A 17,043-nucleotide genomic window follows, 5' to 3' on the forward strand; every position below is an offset into this window, starting at 1 on the left:
GTCGCATCAAAAACACAGTGGTATAGAACGGGATTGGGCCCAGGTAGGTGGGTGACCCACCCGCAGGTCGCCACTACTGGTTCGACCAAACTGGTCCAAACCGGCTGAATACCACCTCTGCTGTAGATTTCAACTCCCAACACCCAACTTCATGCTGGGTGGGGTAGTCTGGGAGTTGAAGTCCACAAGTCTTAAAGACACCAAGGTTGAAACCTCCTCACTCCCACCTCAGTTTAGAATATTGTTTCAACTCTCCTTCCTAGTAGCCTTTTCAGTACTGTGGTCCCATCAGATGAAAGAGTATCGTAGAAACTTTCATATCTGTTCATATCTACTCTGTTTCCAATTTAAACTGAAATGTGATTGGGGAAATGGAATTATAAAAACAAGTTTAAACAGATACCTTCCCTGAACTTCATTGCAAATTCAAGCCTCCAAAAAATGAGTATAAAGCAAGACACCTTGAAAAAGCAAGAGAAAATGTAGAAAGGTTATTTCTTTGTATGCAGCAGAGGTTTACATTGTTCAAATAGCACTTAGACTTATATACCACTCCACAGTGCTTTACATCATTCTCTGAGCAGTTTACAAAGTCAGTATATTGCCTCGAACAATCTGGGTCCTCATTTTACCCACCTCAGAAAGATGGAAGGCTGAGTCAACCTTGAGCTAGTCAACTTTGTAAGAATGTTCTTAGCAAATTCAAATAGTCTTTTTAACACAATTAGCTTCCTATTTCTCTTTTCCCCTACCAATAAAAGTCACTATCATGATGAATGGCTTGTTAGCAAATTCTTAGCACCTATTAGTGATTACTGCACTGCATTAGCTGTGCAGTGCACTGCATCTGAATTAGCAGGACATACAGAGAAGCATGTTGGCTTGCAATTAGTTTCTACAGTAGAGATCCTAGGATTTGTCTTGTAGTATTGTCCTTACCTTCAGTAGGGTTGGTTCTTGTTCCTTTTGTGCTCATGAGTGAGTTTTGGCCACTTATTTGGGTTTCTTGGATGAATTCTACATGAAATATCTTTACAAATATTCATGTAACAGAGTTAATAAAGGTTTGTAGAACCTGCCTATGCAAGTATATCTGCTGTCAGACAAAAACCTTTTGAACTGGGATTTTATCACTAGTAACAGATAAAAAGCTGCAGGAATTAATTGTGCGTAGGGTGGGAATTAAGACTGTATATCAGAGTATGTTTCTGCCTGCTTTATTAACAGGAAGTGAGAGGTGTATGTTTGAAGAATTGTAAAAGCAAGGTGACTGCACTGAGAATGGGATACATACCGGTATATTTAAAAATTAAAGATATTCTCAAACTGAAGTTGACTCCTCATCTGCAACCTTGACATTCCTCAGAGAACTCTAATCAAAGTGTTACAAAGGCCCAATCATGTTTTGCTTCCAAACCCAGCCTAAGGTCTGACATTCTGAGATATTCTCTTAGTAACTACATGGGCTCATCCATCTTGGTTTGTTTTTTTTATTTTTACAATACTCCAAGTTGCTTTGTCTCTTGCCTTTCCCAGAATTTTCATTTCCCCAGTTTTGCCTCTAGCCCTAGGATTTCCCAGTGGTTTCCCAAGGCTTAGCCAAGGCTTGATAAGTACTGCCCTCTGCTGCAAATAGTAGTTCTAAACCTTAGAATTATTTAAAAGAGAAAGGGGAAAAAATCAAAACACCTTCCAGGGACAGTCTATAGAGTTTATGGCATTTAAATTATCTCAGATTCAACTCTAAGGATCTCTACATAGGAGTTGGGAAGACTCTGATATTTTCTAAAAATCTGGGGACCACCCACCCAACAAGGTTGAGAATAGTAAGTCTCAAGGGCCATCAGGCTTAACTCCATAGGCAGCAGAGCCTTACACCGTGTTACTTTGTAACAGAAAAGGCACTTTGGGGACAGACAGTATAGAATAGAATAGAATTTTTGATTGGCCAATTATTATGTGATTGGATACACAAGGAATTTATCTTTGTGCATACGCTCTCAGTGTACATAAAAGCGCTCTCACTGTACATAAAAGAAAAGATACGTCGAGAATCATAAGGTACAACACTTAATGAGTCATAGGGAACAAATAAGCAATCAGGAAACAATATCAATATAAATCGTAAGGATGCAAGCAACAAAATTACAGTCATACAGTGATAAGCGGAAGGAGATGGGTTGGTGGAACGATGAGAAGATTAATAGTAGTGCAGACTTAGTAAATAGTTTGACAGTGTTGAGGGAATTATTTGTTTAGCGGAGTTTAGCAGACAGGATAGTCCATGGATTGAGCTGCCAAGGGCTAAGAGAAATTACATCTCTCAAATACTGAGCCAGGAAACTCCAAGCATTGGGAAGACAGCGAGGCAATTCTTTCCTATAGGGGATAAGGTTATTCTCCCAAACTAATTACCAGACGCGTAGCTTATTCAGTTGCCTTTAAAAGAAACTCTTTGCATGCTCAGGAACGGTCTAGCCTTCCTTCCTTTATCCCGGAGTCTGGATTCCTGCATTAAAAAAGAATTTTTAAAAAAGTCGGAGCCGGGTTTCCAAACCCACAACCTGAAAAAACAAACGGTATTACAAGCCCGGTGTGACTTTGCCTGCGTATTGTGACACCCCTCTTCAGTCGGACTGATCCACGGGACAGGAAGACGGAGGGGGGGGCCGCCTTTCCGCTTTCCCCACCGGTCGCGTGTCCTAAACTTTTTCTTCGCTTTTCCCCGCTCAAAGATATCAGGCACACACACACACACAAAATACACACCGAAAGGAAGAGCCTTACCAAGGAAAGCATCTCCTTCTCCTCTCGCTCTTTCGAGCCTCACTCCCCGGCCCGCTTACTTAGTACGGCCCTATCCGGTGAAGAGGTTTTCCCCCTCTTGGCCGGGGGGAGCTTTTGGGCTCGCGAGCCAAGAGGAGGTTGGAAGCGGCTGAGCCTGGGCTGCCAGCCGCTGGGAGCGGAGCCGGACAAGCCTGGCCATGAGGAGCTGGCGTCGCTCCTCGCGATTTCCCCGAACTTCTTCCAAGCTCTGATCCCGTGGGGGGTGGGATGCGGCGCAGGGACGAAGATGAGAAAAAGCAGGGTGTACCGCATGGTCTTGGCCACTTGCTTGGGCTCTTTGCTCCTGGTCATCTTCTACTTCCAGAGCAGCCTGAACCCGGGTGAGTTAAACATTTACCCCGCAGTCCCGTCCCGTCCACCTTTTTTTTTTCCGCCTCGGCGCCGTAAGCAAAGGAATGTTCTTTCAGGAGGGGAGGCGGGTGGTGGGGGGGCAGCGCTCTCTCTCTCTCTCTCTTTTTTCCCACCCAGCCCCCAAATTGAAACAATGAAGAGACTCGTGGCACTAGTAGCCTCTTTATTCTCGCCTTTTATTCCTGGCGTTAAGTTCTTCCCCAGAGAGACCCAACAACACACCTAGGTTATAAGGTAGCCTCGGGAGACCCGCTTCGTGGCTTTCGCTGCAAAAGGCTTTGCGTCAGATCATTCTCCATCCCCCCACACACACCTTCTTCCCCCTCCCCGCACCCCGGCCAAGCTGTCCCGGACTGGAATGGGACAACAACTCGCCACAGGCCAACTTTCGCCACAGGACAAACTCACCACAGCCAACTTTGCTGTGGGACAATTTTAACAATTCAGTTTAATTATTTAAAATAAATCCATTTTTTTTAAAAAAAAAATTGCCATTCACTTTTCATTCTGTCCTTCCTTTTGCATCCTTTCTTTAATGATTCTATTCCACCATTTCTTTGATATTGGTATAAGTCTTGTCCCGACCTGTGGCAAATTGTTTACAGATCCCTCCCGGAGAGGTTTTTCTTACCTCCTTTTGGTTAATTGTGACTCAGATGCAGACAAAGCAGGTTTCCCATTCCTAAGGCGGCAGAGCGTAACACGCTTTTATTGCGGTTAATTAATGACTTTATTAGGGACTTTGTTTGTGATGGTTATCTTTGAAAGTATCGTTGACAGATAGAAAAAAAATAACATAATATTGATACAGGCTACCGTCCGTAGCTTTTACAGGTAGTCCTCGACTTACAACAGTTCGTTTAGTGCCTGTTCAAAGTTACAACCGCACTGTAAAAAGTGACTTATGTTTTTCACACTTAACGACCGTTGCAGCATTCCCATGGTCACAGGGTCAAAACTTGGATGCTTAGGAACTGGTTCATATTGATGACTATTGCTGTGTCCCAAGATCATGGGAGCACTTTCTGCAACCATCTGACCAGCAAAATTAATGGGGAAGCCAGATTCACTTTACAACTGCGGCAAGAAAAGTCGTAAAATGAGGCAACCCCCTCGTAAGAAATGCCTCACTTAGCACCATAAATTTTGGGCTCAATTGTGGTTGTAAGTCGAGGACTACCTGTACTTGAATGTTAAATGGGTATGATTTCTGAGAATAACTAGGAACGAGAGGGCTTCAGGGCAGAGGGAAAAAATATTGAGAGGTGTCAAGCAGTGAAATACTTTTCAGTCTGCTGGCTGCCATGAAAAGATTTTAGTGGTTTTATTTTCATGCCGAGACATGAACCAGTAGGATTAATTGATTTTCAACAGGTAACTGAGTTAACATCTGGAGAAGAACTTCTGATACAAAATTGTACTTATGGAGCGTAGAGGTTTCCAGGTGTCTGGGGTTCTTTGGAGAGTACAAGAAGGACAACAATATAGATCATATTAGCATATCATCTTAAAAACCCAATTAACTTTGTGACTTATTTCAAAGTGGTTTCAAGTTTAGGTTTCTTAATAGTGTACCCATAAAGGACATTGAAAACAATTTGCATAAAATACATTGGAGGCTGATGGGCTTGAAAGATGTGAAGATAAGTCAAGGCTTGATAGTACAGTGGTCTACGCACCCTGTTATTAACACAGCTGCCTGTAATTTCTGCTGGTTCGAATCTCTCCAAGGCTCAAGGTTGACTCAGCCTTCCATCCTTTCTAAGGTAGGTGAAATGAGGACCCAGTTTGTGGGGGCAATAAGCTAACTTTGTATAAAATATACAAAAGTATGAAGGCTATTGCTTAACGCATTGTAAGCCGCCCTGAGTCTCCGGAGAAGGGCGGCATATAAATCAAATTAAAAAAAAAAAAGGCTTCAGTTTAACTGACTTCAGTTAAAGGAGTAAGTGGTGAAATCAGCTGGCCTTTCCTTTAGGTTCATATGCTAACTTTTCTGAACTAAAACTCAGTTCATCTTAATATTGTGCAAATCAGTTGTGAGGAACATTGGTAAGCAAGTACAAATTTACTGTGATTGATAAGTAAGTAGAGTCATTGAAGTGACTCCAGGAGAACTCCTAAGATAACAAATTTTAGCTACATTCACTCGACTGGTGGTTGCACATTTTAACAGTGGAGTGTGACATATAGAATGTGCTTGCTGCAACTGAGATGTGTTTAAAAACTTACTTCAGCATAAGTGGCCCAGAGTATCTGTAGTGGAGATAGAATTAGAATAGAAATCCAGCTATTCCTATATAGGCCTTAATTTCTTGGATTCTAAGCATTTTTAATGCCTGTCCTAAGAGTATGGTACTCCTCTTCTTACAGATCTTACAGTTTTTAGCAACCTACATCCATTTATAATGTAGTTCTTAATATCACTGTGGCACCAAATTTAATTAGTAGGAGGGGGGAATATGTTCACCGCCTTAGGTTATTTATAAAAATAATAAAGACGAGATACAAATAAAATAAAATCTTGGAGGCAAAGCAGTACAGATGGGAAGGAACTGAAATGCATAGAAGTATCCACGTGCCAGACAGATATCCTTCTTGATCACGTATGACCATGCTGTCTTCAGCTGCTCTGGACTCATAGGTAATAACAGCTGTGGTTTGCTGTGGCAGTGGGAATACTAAAGAAAAGATTCCCTGGAAAGAAAGCCCAATTAGAAGCTCTCAAGTAGGAAAGCAGTTCCAGTTTTCTTCCTCTAGTCTGTTCCCTTGATCCTAGTTTACCTCTTCATCAACATTCCTGTGAATCACCTAAGTGAGACTGGCTGTGCAGAAACTCAACTGAAAAAGTTTCCCAGAAGTTTACCTAAATGGAGCTCGGAATATGCTGACAGAAGCTTCTTTCACAGATGCTTGGCTTTAACTGGATGGGGCTTGTGACACAAATAGAAAAAGTTGGAACTCACTCATATATTTATTTTCTGGACTCTATCCCTCCCTTCCTACTTTATATACTGAGAGAGATCCGCTGCATAGAGAAATGCATTTTTCAATTGGACTTAATAATACTCAACTTTGTATTTGTTCCATTAATTTTACTGAGACTTAAGCACAGGTGCCACATTCCCTACTGTTTAGGAGGTCCATTCAGTTTGTTGGTGATTATTCTCCATTATGTTTAGGATGGTAGGAAGTATGAATTTCCTCTGAAGACCAAAGCCCATATAACTAAAAAAAAGAGATTGAATGAGCAACTCTTCTTTATATAGCGATTCAAAAGAAAGTCAGTATAGTTTATCTTCATCTTAAAAATGCATGAAACTATATAGCTTTGGTATTACAACTTTCTTGATTCCCATGGTATTTTTCATTATGTTACGGCATCTAAGACTTTGAATTAGCAATTTTATTTGCTTTCGGAAAGTTAGTTTATTTAAGGGAAAATCATGACAAAACCTTTGGATGAAGACATGAATGAATTTCCATTGATTTAATTGATTCTTTTATAAAGCAGAAATAACTTGGATCTCATATAATGGGATCCAAGTATTCAGGAGTTCCAAGTATTGGCAAGAGGTTATGAATTGGAAAAAACATTTCTGTACAGCTCTAACAAATTAAAACCTGATTTATTTCTATGCCAGATAACTAGCAGATTGATCTATCTATTAATTCAATTCATCATTTGGCTACTCATTCAAGAGGTGCCAAGTTTAGAGAAGCCATCCTTCCCCCCTGACCCCCACCTTCCTTTTGGTTCTTGGAAGTATATTGTTTCTTCATTTTAGAAATGTCCATGTGACTCAAAAAAACAACTATTTCTCAAGAATATCTTAGCAGTTACCAGGATTGTGCTGATGTATATAAGTGTTGACCTTTTTTAGCACTGTAAATTGGAAGTAACATGTTTAGTATACTGTATTAATGAGAAGAATATAATTATTTGGTTGGATGTTATACAATGTGAACAACGTGTTGTGGGATTGGTATATGTTTAAAAAATACTATTGGTCTGTCTTCGGAAGTTCTGCAGTTTGGAGAAGATTGTATTTTGGAATGATAAAATAACAGATCTGGAAGGAACCGTAAGGTTCATATAGTGCCATGATGGTACACGTGCTGAAAGTGGCACACAGAGCCATCTCTCCGGGCATGCCAGCTACAAGCTCGCGGGCCAGATGCGTCATGTGCTGGCCCTGGCCCCATCCGGTTTAGCAAAGGGGGGGGGGAAATCCCGATACATCATGTGATGCCGCTGTGATGCTGCAAGTTTGACACCCCTGACCTAGGCTAAGCTTAGGCTAGGCTATGAAATGTTTATGGAAAAACTACAAGCAGATTCCTTGTGGCTAATTCTGTCAATTATTTATAGCCATCATGATCTCTTACAGACTTTTCTATGAATACATCTAACTGTTCCTAGTGCCTTCCAAATTGAGGCCATTTTGAAGTGCTGAGTTCTAATTACATTTTGCAATGTTCTTCTATATCTTTTTAAAGTCTCAGTTTCTGTTGAAGGAGTGGTAATTCTAATCCTAATTGAAGTACCCAGGGAAAACTTCCCAATTTTTAATCCCTTTAAAATGAACTCTGAATGAATAAAATGACATGGTTCAAGAGAAACACTCTTTCAATAGTTCTCATTGGATGAATCTGATTTTAAGAATGCTTATATCCTATTCTTGTATTTGACAGGTGATCCATCCCCAATGCCAGGGTGGATTTGATTTAAATCGAGTTGATTTAAATCACAATTTAAATCATGATTTAAATCACTAGTAAAAAGGCTTGATTTAAATCAACTCGATTTAAATCATAATTTTTAAAGAGCAACTGTCATCTCTGCTACTCCTTTGACCCACTGTTGACTCACTGATAGTCCCAGTGTTGCAGAATATACAGCCTTATGCTACATAACTAAGCTCCATTTCATGCTGAATAAACTAAATTATTTATGTATCTTAAATAGAAAACTATCTTATAATAGATTTTTACCCCAAGTTTTTTATTAAAATAAATTCAATAAAAATCAAAAAAATCCAATTTAAATAAAAAAAATCAAAATCATTGATTTTTATCCACCCTGCCCAGTGCATAATTTAAGATGTTACCCACATTAGTTTCACTAGCAAATCTGATGGCTGTCAATGTTTAAAAGAATAGTGATTATTAGAGATTGATAAAAGGTTTGGAACAGGCTAAACTGGTGTAAAAGGTGAAGCTTAATTTGTACAAGAATGTAGTTGCATTTGTTTAATAAGGCTTTATTTATATGGATTTATTCAGTTAATTTAACCCTACCTTGTTTGCAGGAGTTTGTATTCCACCCTCAATGTTTTACCATAGTAATAAGTTACTTGAAAGTTTCTGTGCCCTTCTGTGCCCAGTTGAACCTTTGTGTACCTAATCCCATTCCACCTGGAGACCTCTAGTCTTTCTCATCCCGAGTAGTGTTAAGATGTGTAGATTTCACATCTCAGAATTCTAGCAATGATACTTCCAGTTGAGGAATTCAGTAACAGTAACAGAGCTGGAAGGGTCCTTGGAGGTCATCTAGTCCAACGCCCTGCTCACGCAGGAGACCTGTACTAGGGACTCGAACCACCAAACTGCTGACCTTTCTGATTGACAAGCTCAGTGTCTTAGCCACTGAGCCACCTAGTCAGGTTCTGCAAGTAAAGATTCACCCTCCCTGCCCCACCCATAAGAGCTTTCTTTTATGAAAGAAAATTTTTATTTCTTTCATAAAAGCTTTTCTTTGGGTGGAGGTGCCTTTTGCTGAACCAGAGGGCAAGGGAAAGGAACAAGCCAAAAACACACAGTAGAAGATAAGAGTAAAGAGTTAAAGTTTTCCTGCCTCTCCAGACCCCTTTCTCCTGAGTCACAGAGGTGGTGTAAAACTAAGGCAGAGGCATTATTTTAAATCTTATCCAAGTCCCTAGTTTTTAAGGGTTGACTATGCTGTGGTTTTATAGATGTGGCTTCTGTTTAGCTAACACACAGCATATGAAGCAAAAAAAAAAAATGGAATTATGGCTCTACTTTGATGGTTTAGAGCTCAAGAAAATATCAGTTTTGTCCCTTTAAATGTAAACTAAGAATCAAGCTCTTTTTTATATATCAGTTACTGTATGTCCTTACTAGTTTTCACAGCACTTGTGTTGTTTTTTGTTCTAATGGTTTTTAGCAAGGACATAGTTTTCCCCTGCAATATTATTTCAGAGTGTGATAGCGTGATCAAGGCAAAACTAAGTTATCTGAGATAATTTATGCTGTGCAACTTTAATTTGCTTGCAAACTTGGTACATAAACACCCCCCATCAAACTGAATTGACAGAATGAAATTGTCAAATTGACAGAACGATGTCCTATCCGTATTATACATTTCCTGTAGTGACAATATGCCTAGAAATATTACAATATTACAAAACTGTAATTTGCCTACAGTTCCACGTATGTCTGATAGATAATGCACAATTTTCTCAACATTGTATTATTGAGGATCAAAAACTATTTTTTTCATCTGTTCTTTCACAAATATAAAGTTACATTGTTGGTTGTTGATTTACTGTTGATTTTGTAGCAGTGCGACAACTGATCCTAATCTAGCTTTCATTCATCTTTTGATGATTCAAAATTACTCAGGGCCATTTCTTTGTGTGTGTTTCAACATCCATGGGCAAAGAATTGATGTGGGCATAAGAGAAGAGATAATTCTATATTCATCAATTTAGATGCCCTGGGGAAAGGTATGGGAATATCTAATTCTGCAGCACTTCTGTTTTTCATAATATAAATGTTACTAACTCTTTGATTGCAAATATCTCACTTATCTCTTTAGATGGAAGAATTTGGGAGGAAAACAGCAGGAGTCTAAAATTGTTTGCTTTGAAACTAAATGTGGAAATTCAGCCAGCAGTTGGCTGGCTTTGCAAAATTTAGTGTTTACACATTTTGCATGCTTCAGAATATTAGATACTTCTATTTCCTGTGAGGGTTATTTTTAAAAATATCACCTTCTCTAACCCTTCCTCTTTTTTTGTCATGAAGAAGTTCCTCACTTCTGGGAAAATATAACAACTATTGTCTCTTGCCTTTTTTGCAATTTTCTGTCTCTGTATTGTGCAAGTTACACATTTATTTATTTATTTAATTTCAGCTCTGGGACTAGAAATGCCAGCTTCAGATTAAAAAAAATATGCGTCAAAAGGGAAGGCTGATGCCACTTTTACAACACATTTTGATGTTTTTCAAAAGATGAAATGAGAATAGAGTCTTTTCAGAAATGTTTGGCGTTCTGTTACTAGTACCCTGTTTCCCCGAAAATAAGATCCAACTGGAAAATAAATCCTAGCATGATTTTTCAGGATGCTCGTAATATAAGCCCTACCCCCAAAATAAGCCCCAGTTAAGATTGTCAGCCAGATGGGTGCATTTAGTACCATATTTTCCCCAAAATAAGACCTAACCAGAAAATAAGCCCTAATGCGTCTTTTGGAGCAAAAATTAATATAAGACCCGATCTTATTTTCAGGGAAACACGGTACCATTATTTTTGGCAGTTATAAACAATCACTCTGAGACCTTTGGAATAAAATTGTCTTTAAAGCGAAGGAAGTTGGTGACAGGAACACCTATGCTGTTCACATGGCAGATTGTTAGGTTTGAACAAGGAGGACTTTGGAATGTAGGTTGTTCCTCTTATTCAGGAGATGGGAATCTTCATTTGCCCAAGAGTTATACAGTCCTTGACCTATGGCCACAATTTGGACCTGGAAAATTCATAAATTCAGTTAGTCAAAATTCAGTTAGTGTTAGGAACAGAATTTGTTCTTAACCAGGAACTGCCTGTAACAAAAGCAGTTAGATCCCTTCCTCACGGACTGTCTCCTTCTGCAGTCCCCAACTTACGACCGCAATGAAACCCCAAATTTCTATTGCTAAGCAAGGCAGTTATTAATAGCAATAGCATTTAGACTTATGTACTGCTTCACAGTGCTTTACAGCCCTCTCTAAGTGGTTCACAAAGTCAGTATATTGCCCCCAACAAATCGTCATTTTACTGACCTCAGAAGGATGGAAGGCTCAGTCAAACTTGAGCTGGTCAGGATCAAACTTCTGGCAGTGGGGAGAGTTTGCCTGCATTTAACCACTGTGCCAGTGGTTGCACCCCATATTATGACTTCTTTTTAATCACAGTTATTAAGCAAATCACTGCAGTTAAGTGAATCATGTGGTCATTAAGCAAATCTGGGTTCTCCCATTGATTTTACTTGTTGGAAGCCAGCTGGGAAGGTTGCAAATGATAATTACCTAACCCCAGGACAGTGTAATGGTCATAAATACACCAGAGGTGGGTTTCAGCAGGTTCTGACCAATTCTGGAGAACCGGTAGCGGAAATTTTGAGTAGTTCACAGAACCGGTAGTAAAAATTCTGACTAGCCCCACTCCATCTATTCTCTGCCTCCCAAGTCCCAGCTGATCAGGAGGAAATGGGGATTTTGCAGTATTCTTCCCCTGGAGGGGGGTGGAAATGGAGATTTTACAGTATCCTTTCCCTGCCATGCCCACCAAGCCATGCCACGCCCATCAAGCCACACCACAGAACCGGTACTAAAAAAAATTGAAACCCACCACTGAAATACATGCCAAATTTTGATTGCGTGTCCATGGGGAATGCTAGTGATCAAGTGGCAAGAGAGGAAACTTTTTATTTGATAGGATTTGGGGGATGACTGGAAAAAACTGCTGGGCATAAACTTTAGTTTTCTCTGAGAGTTCTGTTTCAGCATTGCAAATGGTAAGGATAAGAAAGGGATCTGTTTTTACTTGTGTGTTTTTCTCTCTGCACGTTTTGCTTGCAACAGCTGTTTGAACTGTGCTGTTTTGTTGCTGTGTTTGAGCTGGATTAAATCTTCCCCAAAGGTGAAATTCTTCTTTTCTGCAATATATATATATATATTTATACCTCCCAGGCTTGGAAACTGTTTGGTTGGCTCCAAATAGAAAAATGCCAGGGATAAACAGAAATCTATTTTATGCATCTCTTGGAACCTTCCCTCGATTTTTCTGGCTGTTGGTCAGGTACTCACCCAGTTCAATCCATATGATGCAAGTTTGGAAAAAAGAAATTGCGGGTTCCACCTTGGCTTCAGTTGCCCCATCTGGGTATGCCGTCCGCAGAAACACATTTGTTGAATGCCTGCTCCAGTTTCTTTCTGGCAGCAAGGAACAGCTGACCTTTTCTTTTGAGTGCATAGAACCAAATGAGTGTTAAGTAAATGGCCGCAGGAGCTTTTCCAGGGCCCATCAGTTGTATCAAGAACCTGACTCTTTCTTTAGCACTCCAACCATTAGTGAGAGATGCTCCTTTTGTTGCTGTTAAGAGAGGCTTTATTATAAGCATATAGTCACTTTATACGCTTCAAGCTAATGTTAAAAAAAGCTAAAGAAGGTAGAAAAGCAGTTTGACCTAGTGCACCAGTGTCAAACTCGCGATGGTATGTTGCCATCATGTGACGTATCATGACTTTTTTCCCCTTCGTGGAGCTGGGGTGCGCGTGGCCTACTTTGACACAGCTGGCCCACGGACTGCTAGTTTGATACCACTGATCTAGCGGTTAAGGCACCAAGCTAGAAACTGGGAGACTGAGAGTTCTAGTCCCACCTTAGGCATGAGAGTCCACCTAGAAACTTTGAACCAATCACTCTCTCTCAAACCAACTCATGTCGCAGGACTGTTGTTGTGGGGAAAATAGGAAGAAGTACAGGTAGTCCTCAAGTTACCACCAACATTTTGTTGTTAAGTGAGAAATTTGTTAAGTGGATTTTGCTCCACTTTTCTTTCCACATTTATTAAGTGAATCACTGCAGTTGATAAGCTAGTAACCCGGTTGTTAAGTAAACCTGGCTTTCCCACTGAGTTAGCTTGTCAGAAGGTTTGCAAAAGGTGATCATAGGATCCTGGGACACTGCAACAGTCATAAATATGAACCAGTTGCCAAGTGTCTGAATTTTGATCACATGATCATGGGGATGCTGCAAATGTCGTAACTGTGAAAAACAGTCATAAGTCACATTTTTCAATGCCGTTGTACCTTTGAATGATCACCAAACAAACTGTTGTAAGTCGGTGAGCACCTGTATTAGATATGTTCACCACCTTGAGTTACTTATAAAAATAATAGAAATAGAATGACTGTGGCAAAAGAAAGCAAAGGCGATACTAATAGTAATGGGTGCCTTGGGCGTGATCCCAAAACAATTGGAGCACCACCTGAACACCATCGGCACTGACAAATTCACCATCAGTCAATTGCAAAGGGACAGCTTATCTCCTTTGACGATTTCTGTAACACGGTCAAACATCCACATCTGCCTATCCCAAGTCCTTAGGAAGGATAGTAGGCAGGCAAAAATGCTTTCAAAAGTCATAGGGAATACTCCCCTGAATCCTTCCCAAAATGTCTGGTTATTTCCCGCCCGCCTCCTCCTCCTCTTTGGAGTCAGGCATTGACTATAAATATATCAACTGCATTTAATTGATTTTACATGAATTAAATATAAATGAAATCAAGTCAAGTGTACTTTACATCCTAGCCCTGTCCTAGCTCCTACTTTTTCTTAAAATCCGGAAAAATGAGTTTAACTATCAAACTATTTTTAAAAAGCTTAAATTTCATCAGAAGCTAGGCTCCTATTTTCTCACATTTCCCCTTATTGCACCTGTGTATGGTTTGCCAATTGCACAGTGGCAGATAGGACAGCGCTCCAGAGGGTTAACATCATTGCCCAGAGGATCGTTGGTTGCCCTCTCCCCTCTTTGGAAGAGCTTTATAGCTCCCGCTGCCTTAAGAAAGTTCAAAACATTCTTAAAGATCCATCTCCTCCTGGGCATCTTTTTTTTGAACTATTACCATCTGGCAGACAGTACAGGATAATAAAACAAGGACAAATAGGCTGAAAAACAGCTTCTATCCCAGGGCAGTAACTATACTGAATTCTACTGTATAGTGCAATATTAATGCAGTTTCAGGGGTTTTCAATCCAATTGTATAGAATGTGAAGGATATGTGTTTGTGTTTTATTTTTATAGTTATAATGTACACTGAAGATGGCATTTAATTTCGTTGTATGAGGTGCAATGACAATAAACTAAACTAAATAAGAATCTGGAAACAGGATTTGTAATTGGTTTGCTTCTTTTGATTTAACAACCAAGTGGCAAGTAAGGATCCAGGTTTTAATATACCATAAAATCTTGATTTTATGAATCAAGTTGAAAAAAGGGTATGGCATATTTAAGAGCTTGACAGGCTGGCTTTGACATCACCTGAATTGTGGAGCTGGGATTTTGATTTTGGGTTCTTGATTGTTGCTTTTTCTGGGTGATTTACCTACCTACCTAATTGCTTTTCCGATATCGTTTTTGTTTTCTGAAACAAAAACAGTCTAGAAATTGTGCTTCTCGTGTTAATATTTGCTGCCAAATATCTTCACATGGAGATTAATATGAGGGCTACATTAAAGAAGGTTTGGGGGATTCTAAATGTATTTGAAACCATAACATTAAGTAGAAATGGTAAATCTCTGGCAAAAGATATTTTTGTATGTTCAAGCTTTGATCTGCCCAACTGAAGTATGAATGGCCATTTTTCCCAATTTTATAATATTGTAGGGGATTCTATGTTACCATTTCCTCCCTGGTTTTCTATCAGTTTGAATGTATGTTTATTGGGTACAAAAAAAGAATACTGTGATAGCATATATATGCCACCTCATAGCATTTTACAGCACACTCTGAGTTGGTTTACAATGTTAGCATTATTTTCATATAGCCCCCAACAATCTCATTTTACGACCTTGGAAGGATGGAAGGCTGAGTCAGCCTTAGGACCCATCAGGATTGAACTCCAGGCTGTGGGCAGAGTTGATCAAATATAATGTGATAGTGGCAGTTTTTCAAATATATTGCAGAATAAGTTATCATAAGCCAAAGTCCATTTTGTCAAATGCCAGAAATGGTCATGGAAAAGGGTACATACAGATTTTTTAAAAAGGACTGTTTTAAACTTTTGTAGATTTTCCAGGGAATCCTGGAAGAATGTTGAGTACAGTGCTTAAATCTCTAGTTCCCTCAAAAGCTGTCGTGTTGGACTGTGAGTTATATTATTTTATTTTTATAAGCCTTTCCATTTCTTCTTCAACAATGATGAAATCCTAGCTTAAATAGAAGGGAATAAGATAAGTTGGAAAGATATGAAAAATTGTGCTGTATCTCCATTCTTCCATTGTCCGGGAACTGTACCGTGAACTGGAATTCATCAGTTCCAGATGTGGAATTGGCAGGCAAACTAGAAACAAACCCGTTCAGGCACGTGTTGCCCTCTGAGAATGTCAAGCTTGAGCAATACATCATAAGGGAAATCTATTTCTCTTATTTGTTGATGTGTGTGACGTTCCTGGAGCTAATTTATAATGTACGAAAGCAGTCATGTGAAATATTAGCACAGCCTGAGAATGGACAAATGGTCACATTTACTCCAGAAAAAGCTCAGGATTCATTAGGTCAGTTTGAACACTATTTGCAGATTGTCATTTGAAGCAGTAGGTGACATACCCTTGTATAGCGTGGCTCCATGAAACAAAGCATACATTATGCTGCTACTTCCCACATTGTATAGAGGATAGTATCCTTCATTTATAATTCAACCATATTTTTCCATTACTATTTCTCTTTTTTCTGTCTCTCATTGGACAAAGTCTTGACTATTTTGAGAAGGGCAGAAGAAGGATGCATTGTCCATAAATGTAGAGCTTCTTTGTGTTACTCTTCTATCATTCTGTGTGTTTGGTTCAATTGTGGGGTCCTTGGTGCTCTCTGAGCTTGGTTGTTTCATTACTCAACTTGTTAACATCATCAGTACTAAAAGGGAGTGGGCTTTGCTCTCTCTCTGTCTCTAGGGCAAGTGGCTTGCCCTATCAATGTTGGTGAGAGTGTTCTTGGTGGTTCCTTGATTAGATTGTTGTTTACTGTTTGGTTATTTGTCTGGTTTGGTAGTTTTTTAATTGGAGCATTGTTTACTTCTTTGATCTGGCATTAAACCTGTTTGTTTTAAATAAGCACGGTTCTTCTGCAGGAATATGCAGATGAATTTATCCGAGTTCATTACCTTTTTTAGATGGGTTTGTATTAAAATTTGTTGCACATCTCATGTAAAATGAAAGATTTAATATGAGTATCTTTTTCTTTCTTGCTCCTTCCTTCGGATAGGAAGCTGTTTAAAGCACTTTTGCATTCTGAGTCAATTTGTTTAAGAGGCTTTTGTAAAACAATCTTCTAGTTCTTTCTCTTAGGGATCCTAAGGGATTAAAAACAAAAAATAAAAACAAAATTGGAGTTCCTCTCTATATGTTACTGTTGGTTAATCACCTATTTGCTCTCAGAACAATGCTGGACTTTGTCAAGCTTTAGTTAATAGAATTAAATTCAGTCTAGTCTTACATCTTCTGTATTGGAACTTGGCAGGCTCTTATTATGCATGTCTGGATTTTTCACTGCATGCATTATAAACTCTTGCTCTGCTCCCCATTTTGACTTTTTTTTTTTTTAGACATTTGGCCATGATGAGTATAAATGAAAATACCATTAAACACAGACTTATCTTCACTTGCAATTTTTAGTGGGTAGATGGGGGCAGCCAGGCAGGCATGCCAACCTCCAAATATCTGGAACAACCATGGCCTGGATGACTGAGAATCTCTACAGACTTTTATGCATCTGAAGGTATTTTGTTCGCGTCTAATATTTTTAATCAGTCAAGCTGCCCTCTTACCCCTACATT

General features: G+C 39.3%; 1 protein-coding gene and 1 long non-coding RNA gene across 2 annotated transcripts in view; one reads left to right on the forward strand and one right to left on the reverse strand.

Annotated features, from left to right (window-relative positions):
• Positions 1 to 1,922: 1,922 nt before the first annotated feature.
• LOC117673870 (uncharacterized) lies at positions 1,923 to 3,036 on the reverse strand. Its single transcript, XR_004593595.3, has 2 exons — positions 2,788 to 3,036; positions 1,923 to 2,509 (listed from the first exon to the last, which is right to left on the reverse strand). It is a non-coding gene; the product is annotated as an uncharacterized LOC117673870 (long non-coding RNA).
• LOC117673868 (carbohydrate sulfotransferase 11) overlaps positions 2,854 to 17,043 on the forward strand; it is a 32,911-nt gene continuing 18,721 nt past the window's right edge. The window contains exon 1 of the mRNA XM_034431535.3: positions 2,854 to 3,167. Within this exon, the coding sequence (XP_034287426.1) occupies positions 3,074 to 3,167 (94 nt within the window). The 5' untranslated portion in view covers positions 2,854 to 3,073. The remainder of the gene's footprint in view (positions 3,168 to 17,043) is intronic.

Source organism: Pantherophis guttatus, chromosome 2 (genome assembly GCF_059756535.1).
Source record: "Pantherophis guttatus breed Tessera chromosome 2, ASM5975653v1, whole genome shotgun sequence".
Taxonomy (NCBI): Eukaryota; Metazoa; Chordata; class Lepidosauria; order Squamata; family Colubridae; genus Pantherophis; species Pantherophis guttatus.